A 21,148-nucleotide genomic window follows, 5' to 3' on the forward strand; every position below is an offset into this window, starting at 1 on the left:
GCCAAAGATGTCTTTTTTAATTGTATCCTTTTGTGTCTTTTTCTGTTTGTATATTTTATTTTTAAAGAATATTGTTAATGGCAGCAGTATTGAATATGTTTGTTACCTTGCAGTAAAGTCCTGTTGTAAATAAAAAGTCTTTACTGCAGCAATTCTGTCTCTGTCTACTTTTTTTATTAACTGTACCCTGGGATGGATGATTCATTTTTGTCTTGAATTTCTGCAGCAAAACAAACGTGTGCATTAAATAAACCCAAACAAACAAAAAAGATATTTTATAATAATATATAATATAGATTTCAAAAGAAACTGCAGTACAAAACACAATCTATGATCAATACAGTACTCTCTATTGTATAAGGACAGATTGATAAATAATGCAGTTTCTGAAATTCCGTATGATGTTAGTGTTTTTTTTACATTGTGTTATGGTTGACTAAATGTTCCTGTTGGACGAGAACATGTGTTTGTGATTTGGAATAACTAGTTTATTCTGAGACATGTTTGTGGTGTTTTGGTTAACAGTGACTTTACAAATTAGTTTACAATGTGTGATTTTTGAGCATGAAATTACCGTTTTTTGCCAGTGTGTTTGTGCTTTAACAGTTTAGGAAAATTGTTAGAAGTATTGAAAAATCTGTCATAGCAATTAAAAAAATATATTCTTATAATATATTGGACATATAGGGGCGGTTTCCCGGACCAGGATTAGCTTAATCCAGGACTAGGCCTTAGTTTAATTAGGAAATATAACTAGTTTTAACAAACATGCCTTACTAAAAACATTATGTGTGCATTTTAGGGTAAAACAAAGGGCACTGGTGTATTTTAGGATATGTAAGTGCAAGTTGTTTTCAGTTTGGAGAGTTCTTAAAAGTGTTTAAATCTAGGACTAGTCTAATCCCTGTCTGGGAAACCGCCCCATAATGTTTCAAAAATATAAAATAAATATGAATTTAATAAATATGTTTCCCATGTTTTACACCTTCATGGCTATTGTAATTTATCATTAAATCTAAAATATTTTATACATACAGGCAGCTTTTAGGACAGATATGGACACTAATAATTTAGTGTATGAACACTAATAATTTAGTGTATTGCGCCCTCTGACGGTTTTAAACATGGGTGCACTTTTAAAACATGAGTTCATTTGCATTGTGGTCCACCCAGTTTTTAAATATGTGTGTATCCTACATATTATTAGTTCATTATTGTTGTTTACCGTTAGAGAACATAAAGTCTATATCAAAATTAACAACTTCTCATCATTATAGACCAGATTTATAATTTCTTGCTCTGAAATGTCAGCCCAATTTTCCACCAATGTATTTGCAGGTTACTGGACATTTCTCAAGGTATGGCCCTAGCAATCACTGGTCTGCTACTGCAGTGATAACAGCTGTTTGCAGGTAAAAGTTGATGTTAGTAGGTATTATCGGGTTGATTCAATGCTCGTTTCTGTAAATAAAGTTATAACAATGTACATCCAGCTCAGTAGGTGGCGGTGATGATCAATGTTTTTCTATCTGCGGATCAGTCTGTCTTTAAAGAAGAAGACATGGCGTCACGACTTCTCATAAACAGTTGGAGGTGAAGATGTGGGAATTATCAGATATTTTTTTAAGTCAAACTTTTTTTCTGGTAAGTTATTATATTTATTTTGGTGACCTCGTCGCATTAAGAGTTGTTACCTATAGAAACATAACACTGCATTGGTTAAGTCTCCCTTTACATGTATTACATTTTCCATATCTCATAACATAACATGACAGTTTATTTGGTAACACTTTACAATAAATTTACGTATTAGCTAACATGAACTAACAATGAACAATGCTTCACCAGCATTTATTAATCATTGTTCATGTTATTTTCAGCATTTACTAATATATTATTAAAATAAAAAGTTGTAACTGTTAACATTAGTTAATGCACCATAAACTAACACAAATAACTGTACTGGCATTAACAAAAATGTATGAATTAATGCTAATAAAATAGATCGATCATTGATAGTTCGTGTTAGCTAAGGCATTTACTAATGTTAACAAATTCAACCTTATTGTAAAGTGTTTATTTTTGTGTTTATTATAGCTACTATAATATTTTGATGTAATAGTGTTCTCCTTATTTTGGGTCATTTTATTTTATTTTATTTTGTGTTTACGTTTTTTCCAGAGTTCCAGTGATGTACAGCATTTATGGTTATTAATTTTGCATATTTTATTGTTAACCTATTCTTACATTTGGAGTAATACAGTTTCATTATGCTCAGGTTGTGAGATATTTCTAGTTTTTCTTTTTCTTTCTTTTTTTTCTACACATGACTCTAATTGTGAGTTTATATTTAGAGTTATTAAGGTATCTTTAATAATCTAATGACTTAAGAAATTATTACTAGTTTACCTTTTCTTTGTTACCTTTAGATTGTCAGTTTCATTACGTTAATCTTAAATCATACAAATGTATCAAATAGTTTTGGATATATTGCTGTTTATATTATTTAGGATGTCACACTGCAGTAAATGATGTTTTGATTGTTCTTTGCCGTTTTGTCTGCCTGATTTAGTGATGAGATGGAAATCATGGCTGCGAATCTGTCTGCTACCTCCCCGTCCACCTCCACGCTGCCTCCATCTCCCTGTGTGGAAAACCTTGGTTTCCCATTGTCCTCTCTGGACAATGAAGACTATGTGTTTGTGGAGGCTCGGCATTCCAACAAAGTTTTGGAAGGCTTGAACAGCTTACGGCTCAATAATGCCTTCTGTGATGTGACTCTGTGCTGCGGAGGGCAGGAGTTTCCCTGTCACCGCATCGTACTGGCTTCTTTCAGCTCTTACTTTCAGGTAATCATTGTTTTACAAACAAGCCAGGCTTCCAGGAATAGTCTTTTTACGAAGTTATTCAATAGATATGATCCTAACATATTACTGAAGAATTTATGCACATGTCTTCATGTTCTTTCACAAAGTCTGAATAGTCTCAGCTTCTTGCTTTTCCGTTTATTACATATTTTTGTTTAAAAGGTGGGTCTGATGGTATTTCATGCATTCTGACTTATTTACAATGTTAAAAGTTGGATTCTCATGCTAAACATTGGCAAAGATTATTGCCAAATACTCTTCGTAAGGGTTCATACAAGTTTCGGAACGTTTTTTTCGACTACTGAATCTGTTACGTCAAAACTCACAGAGGTACAGTGGAAGTCTTTGTCTGGGCACTTCTCACCAAAAAGCACCAAACGTGTTTCATTCGGTTTACAGAAGTCATAGGCAGCTCTGCACAGATTTGTTGTTTTGTTTTTAGGTCACGAAATCAATGTCACCAAAGAAGTGTGTTTTTATTTGTGAGGGAATGTTACCTTGTTCGGCTTCCCATACAACTTAGCGTCAAGGGAACAGTGCGTTTACCTAATACACATCTGTGACCACACATCAGGCAGCCATAAATATTTTAAAATCTGCTTCTTATGTCTAACAAACACATGTTCACATTTCACATGTTTTCTCTTCTGCTTTTCATACTGTAGTACTCTGTGTGTCTTCTCCATCACTCTTAATGATCTGTTATTTCTTTTCTGTTTAAGTAACTTTAAGTAGTCCTTATCAGTTAACGCACATACAGTGAGGAAAATAAGTATTTGAACACCCTGCTATTTTGCATGTCATCGTAGGTGCATGTCCACTGTGAGAGACATAATAAAAAAAACAAAAAAAAAATCCAGAAATCACAATGTATGATTTTTTACTATTTATTTGTATGATAAGTATATAAGTATTTGCAAATATGTATTTGAACACCTGTCTATCAGCTAGAATTCTGACCCTCAAAGTCATGTCACTCTGCCTTAAAAATGTCCACCTCCACTCCATTTATTACTCAAAATTAGATGCACCTGTTTGAGGATGTTAGCTGCATAAAGACACCTGTCCACCCCATACAATCAGTAAGAATCCAACTGCTAACCTGGCCAAGGCCAAAGAGCTGTCCAAAGACACTAGAAACAAAATTGTAAACCTCCACAAGACTGGAAAGGGCTACGGGGAAATTGCCAAGCATCTTGGTGAAAAAAGGTCCACTGTTGAGCAATCATTAGAAAATGGAAGAAGCTAAACATGACTGTCAATCTCCTTCGGGCTGGGGCTTCATGCAAGATCTCATCTCGTGGGGTCTCAAATGATCCTAAGAATGGTGAGAAATCAGCCCAGAACTACATGGAAGGAGCTGGTCAATGACCTGAAAAGAGCTGGGACCACCGTTTCCAATGTTACTGTTGGTAATACACTAAGACGTCATGGTTTGAAATCACGCATGGCACGGAAGGTTTCCCTGCTTAAACCAGCACATGTCCAGGCCTGTCTTAAGTTTGCCAATGACCATTTGGATGATCCAGAGGAGTCATGGGAGAAAGTCATGTGGTCAGATGAGACCATAATAAAACTTTTTGGTCATAATTCCACTAAACGTGTTTGGAGGAAGAAGAATGATGAGTACCATCCCAAGAACACCATCTCTACTGTGAAGCATGGGGATGGTAGCATCATGCTTTGGTGGTGTTTTTCTGCACATGGGACAGGGCGACTGCACTATATTAAGGAGAGGATGACCGGGGCCATGTATTGCCAAATTTTGGGGAACAACCTCCTTCCCTCAGTTAGAGCATTGAAGATGGGTCGAGGCTGGGTCTTCCAACATGACAATGACCCGAAGCACACAGGCAGGATAACCAAGGAGTGGCTCTGTAAGAAGCATACCAAGGTTCTGGTGTGGCCTATCCAGTCTCCAGACCTAAACCCAATAGAGAATCTTTGGAGGGAGCTCAAACTCCGTGTTTCTCAGCGACAGGCCAGAAACCTGACTGATCGATAGAAGATCTTTGTGGAGGAGTGGGCCAAAATCCCTCCTTCAGTGTGTGCAAACCTTGTGAAAAACTACAGGAAATGTTTGACCTCTGTAATTGCAAACAAAGGCTACTGTACCAAATGATTTTCTTAGGTGTTCAAATACTTATTTGCAGCTGTATCATACAAATAAATAGTTAAAAAGTCATACATTGTGATTTCTGTTTTTTTTAGATCAAGTCACTCCCAGTGGACATGCACCTACGATGACAATTTCAGACCCCTCCATGATTTCTAAGTGGGCGAACTTCCAAAATAGCAGGGTGTTCAAATACTTATTTTCCTCACTGTATACCTGCATAAACGATATAGCTGAATTTCCACATTTATATGTAACACTGTAATCAGAGTTATCCCAGCCAATGCTTAACTTGAGGGGACATGTACAGAACAGATAGACTTAATGCTTAAAGCTTAACTTTCTTCATCTATGCTGGTCCAGGCCATGTTCTCCACTGACCTAATGGAGTCACGGCAGGAACGGGTGGCCATCAATGGGGTGGAGCCCCAAATGATTGGCATGCTGGTGTGCTACGCCTACACCGCAGAGGTGGTGATCTCCAAGGCAAATGTGCAGGCGCTCCTTGCAGCTGCTAACCTGCTGGACGTGATGGCAGTACGGGAGGCCTGCTGCAGGTTCATGGAGCGTCAGATGGATGAAATGAACTGCGTGGGCATTCACTGTTTTGCTGAGGCACACTCGTGCCGAGAGCTGGAGCGATGCAGTATGGAATACATACAACAGCACTTTAGCACCGTCTGCCAACAGGTAAACTCGACCTCAAAAGATAGAAGTCAAATTTTGCTTGTCATGTGAAAGGCCTGGTGGAGTTTTGAGTAGGGGTATAACGATTAACCGTGCAAATGCAAGTTTTCTCAATGAAAGAATTGTAATGAATTTCGGTGAAATCCCGACACATCCCAAAGCCAGGGGGCGCTCTCGTGCAGAAAATTCCTTTATGCCACAGAAGAAGTAGTATTACAAACGCTATTCCAGGAAATGTCTACAGGAATATTTATATCGCTGTTCTTCAAATTGTTATTTGCATGATAATAATTCCTACTGACCAAATGCCGTAGTACACGCACAAGCTGTAAGTTTTGAGTTAGGTTTAAATCTTCACAGGGTTTTAAATCTAGCTAAATCAAATTAAACTACTCTAAATCAAGTAATGTTAGCATGCCAAAGTCAGCTTTAATCATATAAAATGTATTTTCTAAGCAACAAAATTGTGGCCAGTAACTTTAGAGTATTAGAGGATATAGTGCCAAAAAATGTTTATTATAAATCTCATGGATACGTGTGATACGTGTGATGCGTGCGGGTCACCAATGGGAATGGAAAACACTGAAGTGCCACAGTGTATACACCTACATGTGCCTGTTTGAGATCAAAAATGTAAAAAAAATGCTTGGCAGGTCCTAATAAACGGCTGTTAAATTAGTAAAACATTTATTCACATGTGGTAGCTCGTCATAACAATTTAATATTATTTTACAACTGTGACATTTAGCAGTAACAAAAATCTAAAGCTTAATTTTAACATGGGAATGCATGTCAAAGGTGTTAAAGAGCACCTATTTCTTTGTTATTTTGTGTATTTGGTATAATACAATGCTACAATAAACACGCAGATAGGCGCCGATCCCGTGGGTTCTCCTGCCGAGCACCCATCGAAATGGCCAAGCACATATGCACAGTTGCTTCACATTTACTTCACGTCGCGTCTAAAACCACGCGGAAACGTGACAGCGCCTTTTTCCTCATCTTCAAAGCGTGTGGGCGCTTCAGAGAGTCTTTCGTTGCTAAGTAACCTAAGCATTGCTTGACGCTGTGACGAGCACTCACCGGCGCAGAAAGAATTTGGTGCTTATAAACATGCACGTTTGTTAAGAACTGTATATCTGATCCGCGTTTACATTTTTATGTTTCAAAATATATGAAGAGTTTGGTTCCAAAACGCAATAAATCCATTTTGACAAATTTCTGTATTTTTTCTATACCAAGAAAGTGACAAGATGAAAACCACTTTTTTTCTGTTACAAACTTTCACATAGCATCTTTAGGTTATAAACACATAAAAAATTCAAATCCATAACTTGATTTTCAAAGATTTATTATAAAAACAAATAATTTTTTCCACAAAATGCAGTAAATCCAGTAAAAGTTTTTTTTTTCAAAATGCTAAAAATCTATTCAATTAATGTATAAATGTGCATTCAACTTTGCCATGATATATTCATTTAGTTGACTAGTGGTATACACTGATTAAAAAAATTAACATTAATGGCATTAATCAAAACACTTACTTTGTTATATTAATGACACTGTCATTGCTGCGGTTACTTGACGCTGTTGCTTAACATTTTTCAAAGCGATCCGCTGTAAAATGTTTTGGTCCTGCTCGATTTTCGTTGACTTTGAGTAAAATAATGTTTTTTGTAAGATCCCCTGGGGTCAATGTGTTAGAATCACATAAACTTCACAGATGCTGTCTGGAGAACAAGCACCCGTCTCCCGAGTGACTCTCGCGCAAGTTATTGGATGTTGATGACTTACATGTCTTTCCCATCACAGAAAACAACCACAGGTTTATCAATGCCATTTAAGTATTATTTTGCTATTGTTTGTTTGTTGATCACGAAGTACAAAGTAGATGAGGAAAACTAGGATTCCGTGTACTCAACGTGCCGCCATTGTTTGTTTACATTGCGTGGAATGGTGCGCTGTAATATGTGGAGTGGATTTATTGCGTTCTGTAGAAAAGGAGGAGTGGCGTATATCGCGTTTTGGGAAAAAAGGGAGAAAAGATGACAGAATAACACTGTTGATATTGGATTTTCCGTAAAATTAAGAATGTACTTTTAAATACTGACCTGATATAATGCTGATTTTAGTAGTAAATAATTTTTTTCAAAAATGCCGTTTATCGCGTTTTGGAACCAAACTCTTCATATGTATGCATTATATATAAGACCTATATGCATCAATGTGCACATGCGCATGCACGCATCCCCCCACACACACATTATCTATAACCACTGCATCACCGCGATGAATTTGTGCGTTACAATCGCAGTGGTAAAAAACTGCCACCGTCACAGCCCTACTGCTATAGATTAATCATGATTAATCATTAAGCATCCCTAGTTGTAAACGATAACTAGGCGCATTCATGCAATTTATGAGAAATCTACAGACGTAAAAAGACGAAGTGTAGTAAAATAAAGACCTAAATGTGTATTTCTGACTTTTTTCACCACAAGTCTGAAAGAACACATGCTATTGAAGAAAAATATCAGAAAATCTTAAAATTGACCAGGAAAAAAAATGTTTTTGTCTGCCGTGTCTCGCCTTACAGTTTTTCTCAGTCGCTTTGGTGCATTTCTCGCATCACTTTTACATTTGCTCAACAGTTAATGCATTTCTTAAAACAATTAGTACAAACTGCAAAACCTAGTTGATAACTTGCACAAGCATGTCACTTGCTCAAAATGGATAGGTCAGTCCTCAAAAGCAAGTATTCATGTCAATGAAAGTCTCAGTGTCATCAAAATAAAAAGTCCTGACATCATTGTTTATGAACAAGATAGTCAAATGGCTTTGTCATTTTTTCATTATGACAGTTTACTTTATAAATGTTTTCCATGCAAAAAAGTTAGATCTTGGTGACACTACCTGAAAATGCTCAAGACAGCACTGTATACTATTGCACAGCTATTTGAAAAATACAGTAAAGTTACACATCGCTGTATTTTGTGAGGTGAGTACACGACACTGAATATGTATGTTTTTACTTTTTTTATTGCATATGCTTTTTGCAATTTTAATTTGTTCACTGCATTGTGCAAAAGAAATAAACACACCCTTATTTACAACAAACATAAACTCCCTTTGGGTAGAGCTGTGCCTGTGCACAACTGTAAACAATATTGCAGTACATATTGGAACTGAACATACAGCATACATGGGTGATTCTTACGAAACCATTGAAACACCACGGCACTAATGATTTTAGCTTTAAAATGTGTAATATAGTAACATTAAAAAGCATCAGAATTAACACAATACTGTGTTCTACCTTGCACAATGTGTGATTTCAACATAAGAATTTATAATTGTAAATTTTATCTCATTTTCTGCTGAAATTCTCATTACCGCAATGTGTCCGGCTGTGTTTAAACATGCGTTATGTTGTAATTTAATCAAATTAACACAAAAATATTAAGAAAAAAAATAAATGGATGTTTTGCTAGACTACTTTAGATGACAGAAAAATATTTACTGAATATTCATGTATAATAATAATGAAGAAAAAATAGGAAAATGTTGTGTCCATGCCTGATGTTCTCATCCTCTGCAACACTTTTTGAGAACAGTTTAAGCACACATACAGAATTTTAATAAAGTTTGATTTCGAGTGACCAAGCACATGGACCAGTTACTTCAAAATGGCTACCAGGTAAGATCATTTTTTTACAGTTAATTTGAAATATTGTCTTGTCAGAATGCTTAAACGACATTTTGATTATCATTACCGCAACAGATGCTTATTAAATGTTAATTTAATTAATAGAAGCATAATACTTTGATTTTAAATGCATGTGCAGAATCTCCAAATTATGTTCTTTCAGGTTTGTCATGTCATTTTGAAAATATGTCAGTGTTGATGTTTTCTGACTGTTGCGGTAATTTTTTAAATTATGTTACAAAAAGTGTTAAATGATAAGTAAAAGATTTTAAATTAATGTTCCCATTTACTCCAGACTTTGTTTTTCAATGTCTGGTGGGAAAAAAAGTAAATTTAAGCAATTTTTACATTTTCATGCTTAACATTTTTAAAGTTTTTAAGTTTTCGTGAGAAGCACCCACATAGTACTGTAATCATTCTTGCACATCCAGATATTCCTCTCTGTCTGGCCACATATTTTCAGAAATTGTTCAATTTAGGAGACATTTTCAGGGAAAAAAAAGACTAAATGTGGTGGAGGTTGAACTAACTGTTTGCAAATGTAAATAGTGATGTGAGAAATGCACCAAAGCGAGTGAGAAAAACTGTAATATAAACGCACACTGTTATCAGTATTATTTTGGACAAAGTTTTGTACATTTCACTTCAATGTACACTGAAGCATGCGTCGTTTAATTAGCAGTGTAAAAACGGTGGTTTGTTACTGCAGTAATATTACGTTCAGTGCTATAAATCTCTCCGTTCCAGATTTGGTTCATAACATCAATCTTTGATTCAGGTGTTTGTGTAACCGTGCCATGAAGATTTAACAAAAGTCTGGGTAGGTCTAAGTTTAAAAAAAAATGTAAATAGGAAATATGAAAGTGGATCAAAATTACCTCGCTTGCGTCTTTCCGCCATTTCACCTCTGTGCGAGAAAAAAAAGCATCGCTTCTTCTATACGGAAAATGAGCAATTTTAATTGGTCCAATTCACTGTGAGTCTCGGGCCGTTTCCCAATCCGAAGACTGCAGCCTCCGGACTGCGAGGTAGCATTTTTACACTTATTTCAAAATATTAACAATTATAAAGTTTATTCTTAGTTAATCGTAAATTGTTGTAATATGCGTATGGCTTGTGAATGTAATGCTCAGTTAACTTAAATAAACCAGGCTTGATGACGTATGCAGCCTGCATATCCGACCTCTGCAGGTTGCAACCTTTGGATTGAGAAACGGCCTCTGTGTGTATCGTAGCAACGAGCACAAGACTGTGCTAGATCTCGTTTATTTTTTATATATTTCATGTGTGTATGTCTCTATGTGATAGAATTATTATTTGATGCAAATAATTCTAGCCGGCTCAGCCAAACTTTATCAGATGGCGACTCAATTTGGCTTAGGAAATTATTGGCTGGTGGCGGCTGAACTTCTAAATGGCGGTGGCTTCGGGGTCTAATTTATACACACTAAAGGAAATGTAAAATCATGAATCTGGTAGTAGTTGCTCTTTAAAGTCTTCTTTCTCTCCTATTCATTTCTCCCATTCAGGAGGAATTTCTTTCTCTTTGTGCCGATAAACTGACAGAGATAATTTCCAGTGACCATCTGAATGTGCCAAAAGAAGAGACCGTATTTGAGGCGTCCATGCTCTGGCTTGAGAAGAACCCCTCACACAGACAGAGCTTTGAAAAGGTTTGTTATAAAGTAAAATTTTCTCACCCCATTGGCAGATATTTTTGCTTGTTTTAAGCACAAATTTACATAAATTGTATATTTTTTGTCTAAAAACTAGTATTATTTTCTTAAGTCATTTTGCTCATCAAGAAAATACATCTTGATTTAAGAATTTTTAGATATTTCTACTGAAAACAAGACAAAAATACTAAGTAAGAAAGACATTTTTTGCAGTGCATGGGCATAAGTTGCACATTACACAAACATTATTGCCTTTCAACAATGGAAAAGTAGTGCTTATTATACTTCGTGTTTGCGACCACTACCTTTATGCTCGTTGTACTTGCCATCGCCCTGTCACCGGTGTGTTCGGAGTGATTGCTGCGAGATGACCGGGCTGCCTGTCAGTGCTTTGAGATGGGGCACAGCAGCAGAGCAGCACCCGCTGCTCGTTGAGAAGAGAGAACGACGCGTGTTTTCATATCAGTCTACAAAAGTCTCCAACCACGCCAGAAAAGATCGCTAGATTTGTCCTAGTTGCTTTTTTTTTTTAAATAAAGTCACTAAAGTGATAGAAAGTTGGTAAATCTAGCAACAAACACACACCAATCATCATCAGTTATGTTTCTCCCAACACACACACAAGAGAAAAACAGTGTCTGGCTGAGAGAGCGAGCCTACACGGTTGAAAATCACTTTAGTGAGATAAATTTTAGTAACGCACAGCATTTTAATGTTAGGAACAATAATGGCGTTATAACGGGGGAAACAGTCATTTATTTGATTACTCGTTACTGAAAAAAATAATGCCGTTAGTAACGCAGATTACTTATAATGCTGTTATTCCCATCACTGATGAGATGCTTGCACTCACATATCTTAAAATGTATCAGTGCCATTGTTTTGTCTTAAGATGCACACCAGTAATGTTTATTTGTAAGGTATGCTTATAAAAACTACTTTAATATCCTAATATAACTAAAGTCTAGTCCTGGATTATGCTAAACCCTGTCTGGAAAACAGCCCCTACATTTTAAGACAGGGACACACCTTATGACTTGCTGGAACATTCTTATGCTGCGAACACCCCAAATGATGTTCCTCACTCTAGGTTACTCGCAGGATTTAACTTTGTGTCATACAAATTATCCGCTTGAGTTGAATATTTTCAGCTATTTTCAGCAATTGTCCATACGAGTTTGCGTCTATTCACATCATTGCATTGACTTTGTATTTAATCTACTCGTGCAAATAGTAAAATTCGCTACTGCTGTGTACGCCTCATAGTTTCTTCAATTCAGTCAGAAAGCAGTACAAACCTAATGAACTACACAACACATTTAAAAATGTATAAGTCAAGACTGGACATTTGCATTATGCATAGCTTTCTTGTTTTACTTTTCATGCATGCATAATTTAGGTACAATGAAATGGTAATGAAATCTAGTTAGTCATTTTAATTCTCGAAAACAAGAACCCAAGATCAAACCTAGTAGAGAATTGCTTTAGGACAAGTTTGCTTGTGTATGTGCAGGACAGTATGGCCCATGATAAATGACAGGAATTGCGTTTTGTTGAAGGTTCTCGAGCACATCAGATTGCCTCTCATCAGTCCGTACTATATCCATGATGTTATTGAGACACTGGATGTGGTAAAGGAATCATTCAAGTGCCAGAAGCTGATTTCTGAAGCCAAGGATTATTTACTGCTTCAGGACCGCAGGGGAGAGCTGTACAGCTCCCGAGCACGGCCACGGCGCTCAACAGGTACCAATGTTCCAATATTTGTGAGATTTCATAATTGTTCCATGCCAGTTATAATGATAATAAGTTAAATGAAAACAATAACATGTAGTGTCAAGTATTTTTTAATCAATGTTGCATTGGTTTTTAGGGCCCTATTTTAACGATCTGAAACGCAAGTGCGAAGCGCAAAGCGCAAGTGACTTTGTGGGCGGATCTTGGGCGCTGTTGCTATTTTCCCGGCGGGAGAAATAATTCTTGCGCCATGCGCAAATCAATAACGGTTGGTCTGAAGTAGGTTCATTATTCATAGGTGTGGTTTAGGCGTAACGTCAAATAAACCAATCAGAATGCTATCCAACATTCCCTTTAAACGCAAGGGCGCAAGTTCCATGGCGGGTTGCTATTATTATGACGGATTTACCAGGCGCACGCCAGGAGCGGTTCACAGCCGAGGAGACCCACGTTCTTGTAAGAGCAGTCAAAGACAGAGAAGTTGTTTTGTATGGGGTTATTATAAACCCGCCCAAATCGGCATAGGTTAAACAGGCGTGAGAGGAAATAGCCACAATTGTCTCATCAGCTGGCATCCCCATCGTTGCGCCAAGCGCTACAATAATGTCAGGAGAAGGGGGAATCCAAGCTTGCCAACATAAATCGGGCACGCCGTGTAACGGGAGGTGGCTCTGCCTCTACACGTGACCTGACGCCAGCAGAGGACATTGCTGCGTCCACCCTCACCGCTGAAAGGATTTGGGGGCTTTGAAATCGGACCCAAGAAACGCAAGAAATGTCCAACCCCAAAGTACACTTACAAATCAAGTTCATATACATTAAGGTTTCTTATGAAAACATTTTAATTATTATTTACATAAAATAAACATAATACAGCCACACAACAAACTTATGAAAATATTTAAATCGTTATTTGCATGAGAATTTTTTAACGCAGCCACACAATAAATAAAAACTATCACCACAATGCTTACCACCATGATTTCCTTTATCTCATGTATTAATATTTTTTATTGTAACAGTTTATGATTTGCAAAAATAACTGTTGCATTTGTGTAGATTAGATAAGCAAAGTGTGTGTGCGTTGTGCACACTATACATTATGGTCAAGCATGTGCCCTTAAAATAGCATAATGAACCACGCGCAACGCGCCACTGACTTTAGACTAGTTTTTTTTTTTGTCAGTGGCGCAATTGTTTTTTGAAACTGCAAAATAGCATCAGGGATGGGAGCGAAAAACCTGCTGTGCACCGGTGCAAAATACGAATGATACATGCGTCACTGACAAAGTCAATATATCTCAAGTATCTCAATCTTAACAAAATCCACCAAAATCAAAACAAGTAATTTCCTGTCCAAAAGAAAAACTCATGATGTCTGATTCTGCTTTTAGCTTTTTGATGCAGATGTTTTATCATTTCATAGCTGTTTCTAAGACTGTCTTTCTTTTCTTGCATCTAACCTGTGCCATATGTTTAGACTGCCTTACTTAAATCGCATACCCTGCTTTTAAAACAGAGAAAATGAACACATGATTTTATTAGGCTATCATCACCAGAACAGTCCAGAGTTGTGGTGATTGAAGAGCGCAGATATCATCCAATGGTTTGTGCTTGTTTGTCTGCATCAGGAACAGCAGAGGTGATAGTGACGGTCGGTGGAGAGGATGACAAGGTTGTGTTACGCAGTGTGGAGAGTTTTGATCCTCTTACAAGGCAGTGGAAGAGTCTAGCTTGCTTGCCCTTTGCCGTCAGCAAACATGGCTTAGTCGTGTCGGGTGAGCATATCAAAAAAACTGGGCTCATGGATGCCATTTTATGTTTGCTCTATAAAGCTGGGCGGTGTATTGAATATTTACAAAATGCTTGCAATGTTTTTCTGTCAGTGTAAAAATTAGGTGTGAAATTTATAATAATTTTATACAGGCCTGTTAAATGCTGAATTTTGATTGGTTGAGAAATGTTCCAAAGGTATGCATTATTTTTTCAATAAACACACATGACCTGTCAAATGTCTTAAAATAACCACCAGAACAATGTCTGTGGTATAATGGGACATACACATCAAACGCAAGTTCAACGATTTGCGTGAGTAGAATACATACAATGTCAATGCCAAGACATGATCAAATGCGTTCTCGCGTGGGCCGATGCGAATGACGCTAATTGGGTGGCACGATTGACGCAAACACATGCTATTCGTCTTTAACGCGTCTTCGTGCAAGTCGAAAATATTCAACTCGAGCGAAAAATTTGCATGACACAAAGTTAAATCCAACGAATAATCTAGAGCAAGGAACTTAATGGCTGCATTACCACCTTGGCTGTGCATTATTTTCGAATAAATCAACAACCCGTCTTCAATTATTTCTTACTAATTGCCCTTTTAATTTGTTTTTTATTTAACAGTACAGATTTTTACCCTTTACTGTATGCTGATTTACCAGTCTGAGAGCATTATTTTAGTCATTTTTGAGCAAAAATGGCATTGACTTTTTTAAGATCAATTCATTTTGTTGAATTGTTTAAAAAAATGTAGGTGTAATAATAATTTGTAACTACATTGTATATTATTTATTTCTTGCATTAAATATTTCAAATCTTACTTGAAATTGATAGAAAAAAACTTTTTTATTTTTAGATTTGTTTTCCAGCTTTAACACAAGCCTTTTACTACTTGCTGTAATGATCCTACACCTAAATGAATTGTGAATATGTTCAGGCTGTATGCTGTATTTGGCGGGAGGGGAATTTCCAGACGGCTCTGCCAGCAGAGAGATGTGGCGCTATGACCCATGTTTTGACTCCTGGTTAGAGATGGCACCCATGAATGTTGCTCGATCAGAACTGGGTGAGGCCAAGCCCTTAATTTCTAAGGATACACATTTTTAAATTGACTAGACGGCAAGTTTTCTGAACAACTAATCCATCTTAAAGCTTGTATTGTGAGATCTGACTACATTTTACATGATGAATGTTTGATACAATCCATTCAGTTTGAGAGTTTAAGCATGCTTATTTATCGACTAGTAGGTTAGTCAAACACCTAATACAAGTGTGTAGAAAAGAGCAAGTGAACTTTATTTGCCATGGAATTACAGAATGAAAACTAGGGTTGCAAAAGGCTGGAAACTTCCCACGGGAATATATGGGAATTAACTGGAATATATGGGAATTAACAGTAATTATTAATAGGAATAAACTGGGAATTTGAAAAAAATGCACAGTTGCCTATAACAGGGAACTTAAATGTGGTTTAAAAACAAACCTTGCTGCATGATTTTGTTTTTGTAATTTTTAAGATTTGCAATTTTAGTTGAATTTGTACCCTGCACATTTTTAGTCACATGCACACTGCTTACTGTAGGGCTGTTGAAGCCATCATTCATTCATAACATGCACAGATAATTTCTTGAATCCTGCACACAAAATAATGTCAAAATTTTCATATTTGCATGTATTAGGGTAAATGACAAATTTGTTTAAAACGTCCTTGTGCTATGTGTAAGCTAGTGTGCATTGCAACAACTTTATACAATTGTAAAGACAAATACACTGACTGAGAAAACATTTAGATGAGATAATTAAAAAAGTAGTGTCTAAAAATGACCCTCCCTCCCCACACACATAAGCTAGCACTATCAAAATAACTATAATAATGTTTATTATGCATTTTTGTTTTAAATGTTTATTTATGTTTATATGATATAGCTTATATACATTTCCGTATCTTTCCCAATAATTCCCATAAATTCCTATTAAGTTTCTAATTTCTAATATTATCAAAATTCCCCAGATGAAGTTCCAATGGAAAGTTTCTATAAATTTAACCAGAAACATTACGCCCCTTTGCAACCCTAATGAAAACCCAGGGGTAACGTTCAAGGAAGGTTTCTCTTCTCTTCATATAGGGTTGGTGATGTTGGATGGATATGTGTTTGCTGTGGGTGGCTGGGAAGGTCGTTCTCGTCTGGACTCAGTCGAGTGTTACGATCCTCACACAAACACATGGCAGTTTAAGGAATCGGTCAAAATGGCAGTGACCAGTCCAGCTGTCGTGGCGTTGGATGGATTACTTTATGTAACAGGTAGTTTATTACACTCACCGTAGGCTCTGCTGATTTGATTTAATACGACCAAGCTTAAAAATACAGTAAAGCATGTATATTGAAGGTGAAATAAGCAAGTAGGTCACAGGGTGAATTTAAATGAGTAAGGGATTTTTGCCTGTTTTCGTGAAAGACAAAAAATGTAAATTTTTTATGTATCTGTTAGGGGTGTCACGATTCTCCAAATCCTCGTTTCGATTACATTTCCTAAGGTCGCGGTTCAATTCGATTCTCGATTTTTATTTTTTAAAGAACATGTTGCTATGCCATTTTTTTACGAAGGAGGATTAGGGCCAAGCTAAAGTGAGAAAATAGGGCCATCTCGCGATCAAAGTCATTAAAATGCGAGAATAAAGTCATTATTTAACGAGAACAAAGTAAGAATAAATATAATTTTGAGAATGAAGTCGTTATTTGACGAGAATGAAGTCATGCTTGTAGCAGCTAGGAGGCTGCTCAGGTTGCAGCAACAGTACAATTTGTCCAGCTAAAAGTTGTTCTATCACTGAAATAATTTTAGAGACATTATTTAAAGGTAAAAAAACTACATAGTGTTGCTTTAAGTGCAGACCTTATAAAACCCTAAAAGACAACATTGAATGTGGCTTAATGCATATACACAGTAATATTAAAACACCATATTCAGCAAACATTTTATTAATAAAAACATTCTGTGTACAGGCAAGCAGAAGATCCCAGAATAAGAACACAAACCGCTAAAGGTTTCCTTCAATGAAAACGAGCACATTCTGGGCTTTTCTGCTTGACTGTACATGCTTATTAATAATATATTGTGTGTAGTGAATTTAGTGTATTTATATCACTGTCTTAATGCAGTAAACAATGTAAAGAATAAGCCTAAACAGAATATTTAATTCTCGAAATTTTACGACTTTATTCTCATAAATAATTACTTTTTTTCTCGTTAAATAACAACTTTATTCTCGTTAAATAACGAATTTATTCTCGTTAAATAACAACTTTATTCTCGTTAAATAGCGACTTTTAATGACTTTAATCTCGAGATGGTTTTACTTTTTATTTTAGCTTGGCCCTAATCCTCCTTCGTAATTGTTAGACTAGACTTTTATGAAATATAATCTCTGACCTTGAACCTGGAGATGTCCTGCCATGTTTGTCGTGCTGCCAGTGGAAAAATATGGTACATGCACATACCTGATAAAATGAAACTTCTTGTCAGATGAACATCTGTCAGTACTTTGCACCTTAAAAACTTACTTTTATTACCGTGAGATGAAATTGTTAGACTATATCCCAATAAGTCATGTTTAAATGCTGTTTTCATACATCTTATCTGAAATAAGAGTTCAGGTGAAGGCAGGAGGCACGTTGTTTTTTGTTTCCCATGAAAAGAGCAGCTCGTTTGGTGTCTCCTGCATCTGCCATGCTATCTTTTAACTGGCTGTAGCTAGCAAAATTAGAGGAGGTGGACTCCCAGCACTGATCACGTGTGATTTTTTTTTGCGGTAAGCCGACAGGGCATGACATGGGGGCGTGGCAGCATCAACCATTCCATTTTTTAATTCCAAGTTCGAGGTTGTGACTCAATTTCGATCGATTTTGATTTGAAACCAAAATCGTGACACCCTTAGTATCTGCTAATGCGTAATTTTTTCAACTTTCTTTATCTTTGTCTTTAGAAAAACACTAGCAGAAAGATGGCCTCAAAGCTAAGACTTTTGTCTTCATGGGGTATTTCAAAGTAATGTATAGACCCCTTAACGGTTCACGTCACAGGCGGTTCCCACTGCGCATAAGAAAAGTCATTGCAGCAGATTGAGTTGCGTATTATTCTGTATCGTCAAAAATGCCTACTTACGTTGTGGGCCGTGAAAATCGCACCAGGTCTTCCGTTAAGTTTTCGCGATTTATGCATAATCTCAAAAAGAAAAAATACAACATCTGCGGCTGAAAGCAATTAACGTGCAGACTGGGACAATGCAAATATCAAACAGGCTTGTGTTTGTAGTGCTCACTTCATTTCAGATAAGTCATCATTTTTTAGCCCTGTTAGATTAAACTAGAAAGCCTAAATGGTATGAACAGTTTGACCCCATGCTGCGCGCGCACTCGATAGTCATTCAATGTTTACAAACCTTGAAGGGGTCTATACCTCTTCCCAAAATAGGTGGTGCTGTTTTGGAAGATGGTGATGGCACAGATCTGGCACAGGTATACAACCCTAAAACGTGCGTGTGGACAGAGGTGGCATCCATGCAGATTGCTCGCTCTGGATCTGCAGCCTGCACCCTGAAGGGCAAGATTTACGTCATAGGTGAAAATGATTTGCTTTTCCTCATTTTTATATTGTAGAAAACTAGATTGTATACTTCTCACGATTGATTATTTTCAGGTGGCTGGCATGCTTCCACTGAGAACACAGATAAGGTTGAGTGCTATGACCCAAAGACCAACAAGTGGACCATGTGTGCCCCCATGAAGGAGAGACGCTATCGACCCGGTGTGGCTGTAGTGGATGGAAAAATTTACGTTTTAGGAGGAGAGGAGGGATGGGACAGGTAAGAGATACTTCACTCATTTTTAGATTCAGATCAGGTCAAACTTCTTATCAAAATCAGTTCATTGCAAACTTAGCGACCTTTTAGTCATGATGTGTACACAGCAGCTGTTATATCTTGTTATACCACAGGGCTGTTGAATGCTTAATTCTGATTGGTTGAGAAATGTTTCACAGGTATGCATTATCTTTCAATAAACGCACACCTGACCTCTCAGATGTCTTAAAATAACCACCAGAGCAATGTTGCAGCAATCGATCATCCTCAGAAATGCTCATTGAAGCAGTTTGTTTCCCAATATACGGACTGCTGAAACAAAAAAAACTAAAACAATCAGATTTGTGCTATGTCAAGCAAGCTCTTTCTGTTTTTATCCATCCCTGTGGGTACGGCTAGTGACCCAGTGCATCTAAATTAACTGATTTCCTCCTGCAGGTATCATGATACTATAGAGCGGTACTGTGAAGAATCAGACAGTTGGGAGATCGTCGGGGAGATGCCCACCAGTCGAAGCTGGCTCAGCTGTGTCTCACTGCAGCTGAGGAAGGACACTTACGCAAGTAGCCGTCCTGGCACCGCCTCCGAGACAGAGTTTCCTGTGGACTGAGAGATTCTGGGCATCATCGCTAATGCAAGTGGCTAGAACAGAAGGCCGGGGGGCAGCTTTCAGACCGCCATTTAGTAATGGCAGTGATCTGACCCAATTGCTGGTGGGTCTTTAGAAAATGCTTGTGTCATAAGCTGGGTCTGTGGTGATCGTAAGTGTGTGTCTCCACAGTGTTTGCGGCGTGTACACGGTATCAGTTTAATGTGACATTAAAATGACCCACAGGGTTCTGCGCTGAGCATCATGATTGTGATTATAAACATGCTTTTTGTTTCCTCATTCTTTTTTTTTTACTTTTTGTATGGTACATTTGTTTTTGTATTTATTAGATGTTCTTTGTTGTGTATGGTGTAAATAGCACAAATAAACACAAAAGATATATTGACTGCCATAACATTAAAACAATAATGTACTGCATAGCATTACATAGAAGAAAATTCCATAATTAGAATCAACAGAGTTGTCTATATACAGTGTCCAATTTCAGTTTTATATTTATTTATATATGTGTATTTTAGAAGCTTAGATCAGTGTTTTCAAACTGTACCCTCTGAAATAGAGTAGCACAATATGTTTCAGCATTGACTTTGCAATCTCCACATCTGCAATAGTCACATCGCAGAACACACAGAGGATTTTTCTTAAAGGAAAACCATTTTGAATTCCTTTGCCAGTGTTACAATAAATGTATATGAGATACAGTAACATACACCTTATTCAGTCCACCACCATATTGATTCCAAAACGAGGCTGTGAGGGATGGACGTCCAGAGCGTGCACTTGATGCTGGTCATTCAGCCATCAAAAATACACAGAAAGTACATTGTTTTACAAATTTCCACAGGACTAAAAAACCTCAGAAAACGTGGATTGTTAAAATTGGAAGGGACATATGACTTAACTTTGAATGAGAATACAGTAGCGCATTGTGTACACATAGTATTTGTTTTGGATAGTAGCCTGTTGGCTTATCGCTATTTTAGCATGTTTAATTTTCTTTAAAACACCAGTATAGTGCAACAAAATAATATTTTATGACAAACACTAAGTATACATTCCCAGTTTGTATAGAAAATAAGAGTATGTCCCATGTATTTTCTCCG

The 21,148-nt window shown here is 36.9% G+C and overlaps 1 protein-coding gene across 1 annotated transcript; it reads left to right on the forward strand.

The window, feature by feature from the left end:
- Positions 1-1,490: 1,490 nt before the first annotated feature.
- On the forward strand, positions 1,491-20,746 carry LOC129427605 (kelch-like protein 24). The gene is made up of 11 exons (XM_055184201.2): positions 1,491-1,644; positions 2,573-2,849; positions 5,347-5,673; positions 10,906-11,049; positions 12,612-12,798; positions 14,421-14,567; positions 15,512-15,640; positions 16,701-16,877; positions 19,048-19,194; positions 19,273-19,438; positions 19,874-20,746. The coding sequence occupies exons 2-11, from the start codon at positions 2,580-2,582 to the stop codon at positions 20,043-20,045; spliced, it is 1,866 nt and encodes a 621-aa protein (XP_055040176.2). The 5' UTR covers positions 1,491-1,644; positions 2,573-2,579; the 3' UTR covers positions 20,046-20,746.
- Positions 20,747-21,148: the final 402 nt, after the last annotated feature.

Source organism: Misgurnus anguillicaudatus, chromosome 19, assembly GCF_027580225.2.
Source record: "Misgurnus anguillicaudatus chromosome 19, ASM2758022v2, whole genome shotgun sequence".
Classification (NCBI taxonomy): Eukaryota; Metazoa; Chordata; class Actinopteri; order Cypriniformes; family Cobitidae; genus Misgurnus; species Misgurnus anguillicaudatus.

Excerpts from the sequence above, each read along its gene's own strand:
- LOC129427605 (XM_055184201.2), top strand. The coding sequence starts at position 2,580 with ATGGAAATCATGGCTGCGAATCTGTCTGCTACCTCCCCGTCCACCTCC. Across the intron at positions 12,799-14,420 it reads ACGGCCACGGCGCTCAACAG|GAACAGCAGAGGTGATAGTG; the intron begins GTACCAATGTTC and ends TGTCTGCATCAG. Across the intron at positions 16,878-19,047 it reads TGGATTACTTTATGTAACAG|GTGGTGCTGTTTTGGAAGAT; the intron begins GTAGTTTATTAC and ends TTCCCAAAATAG.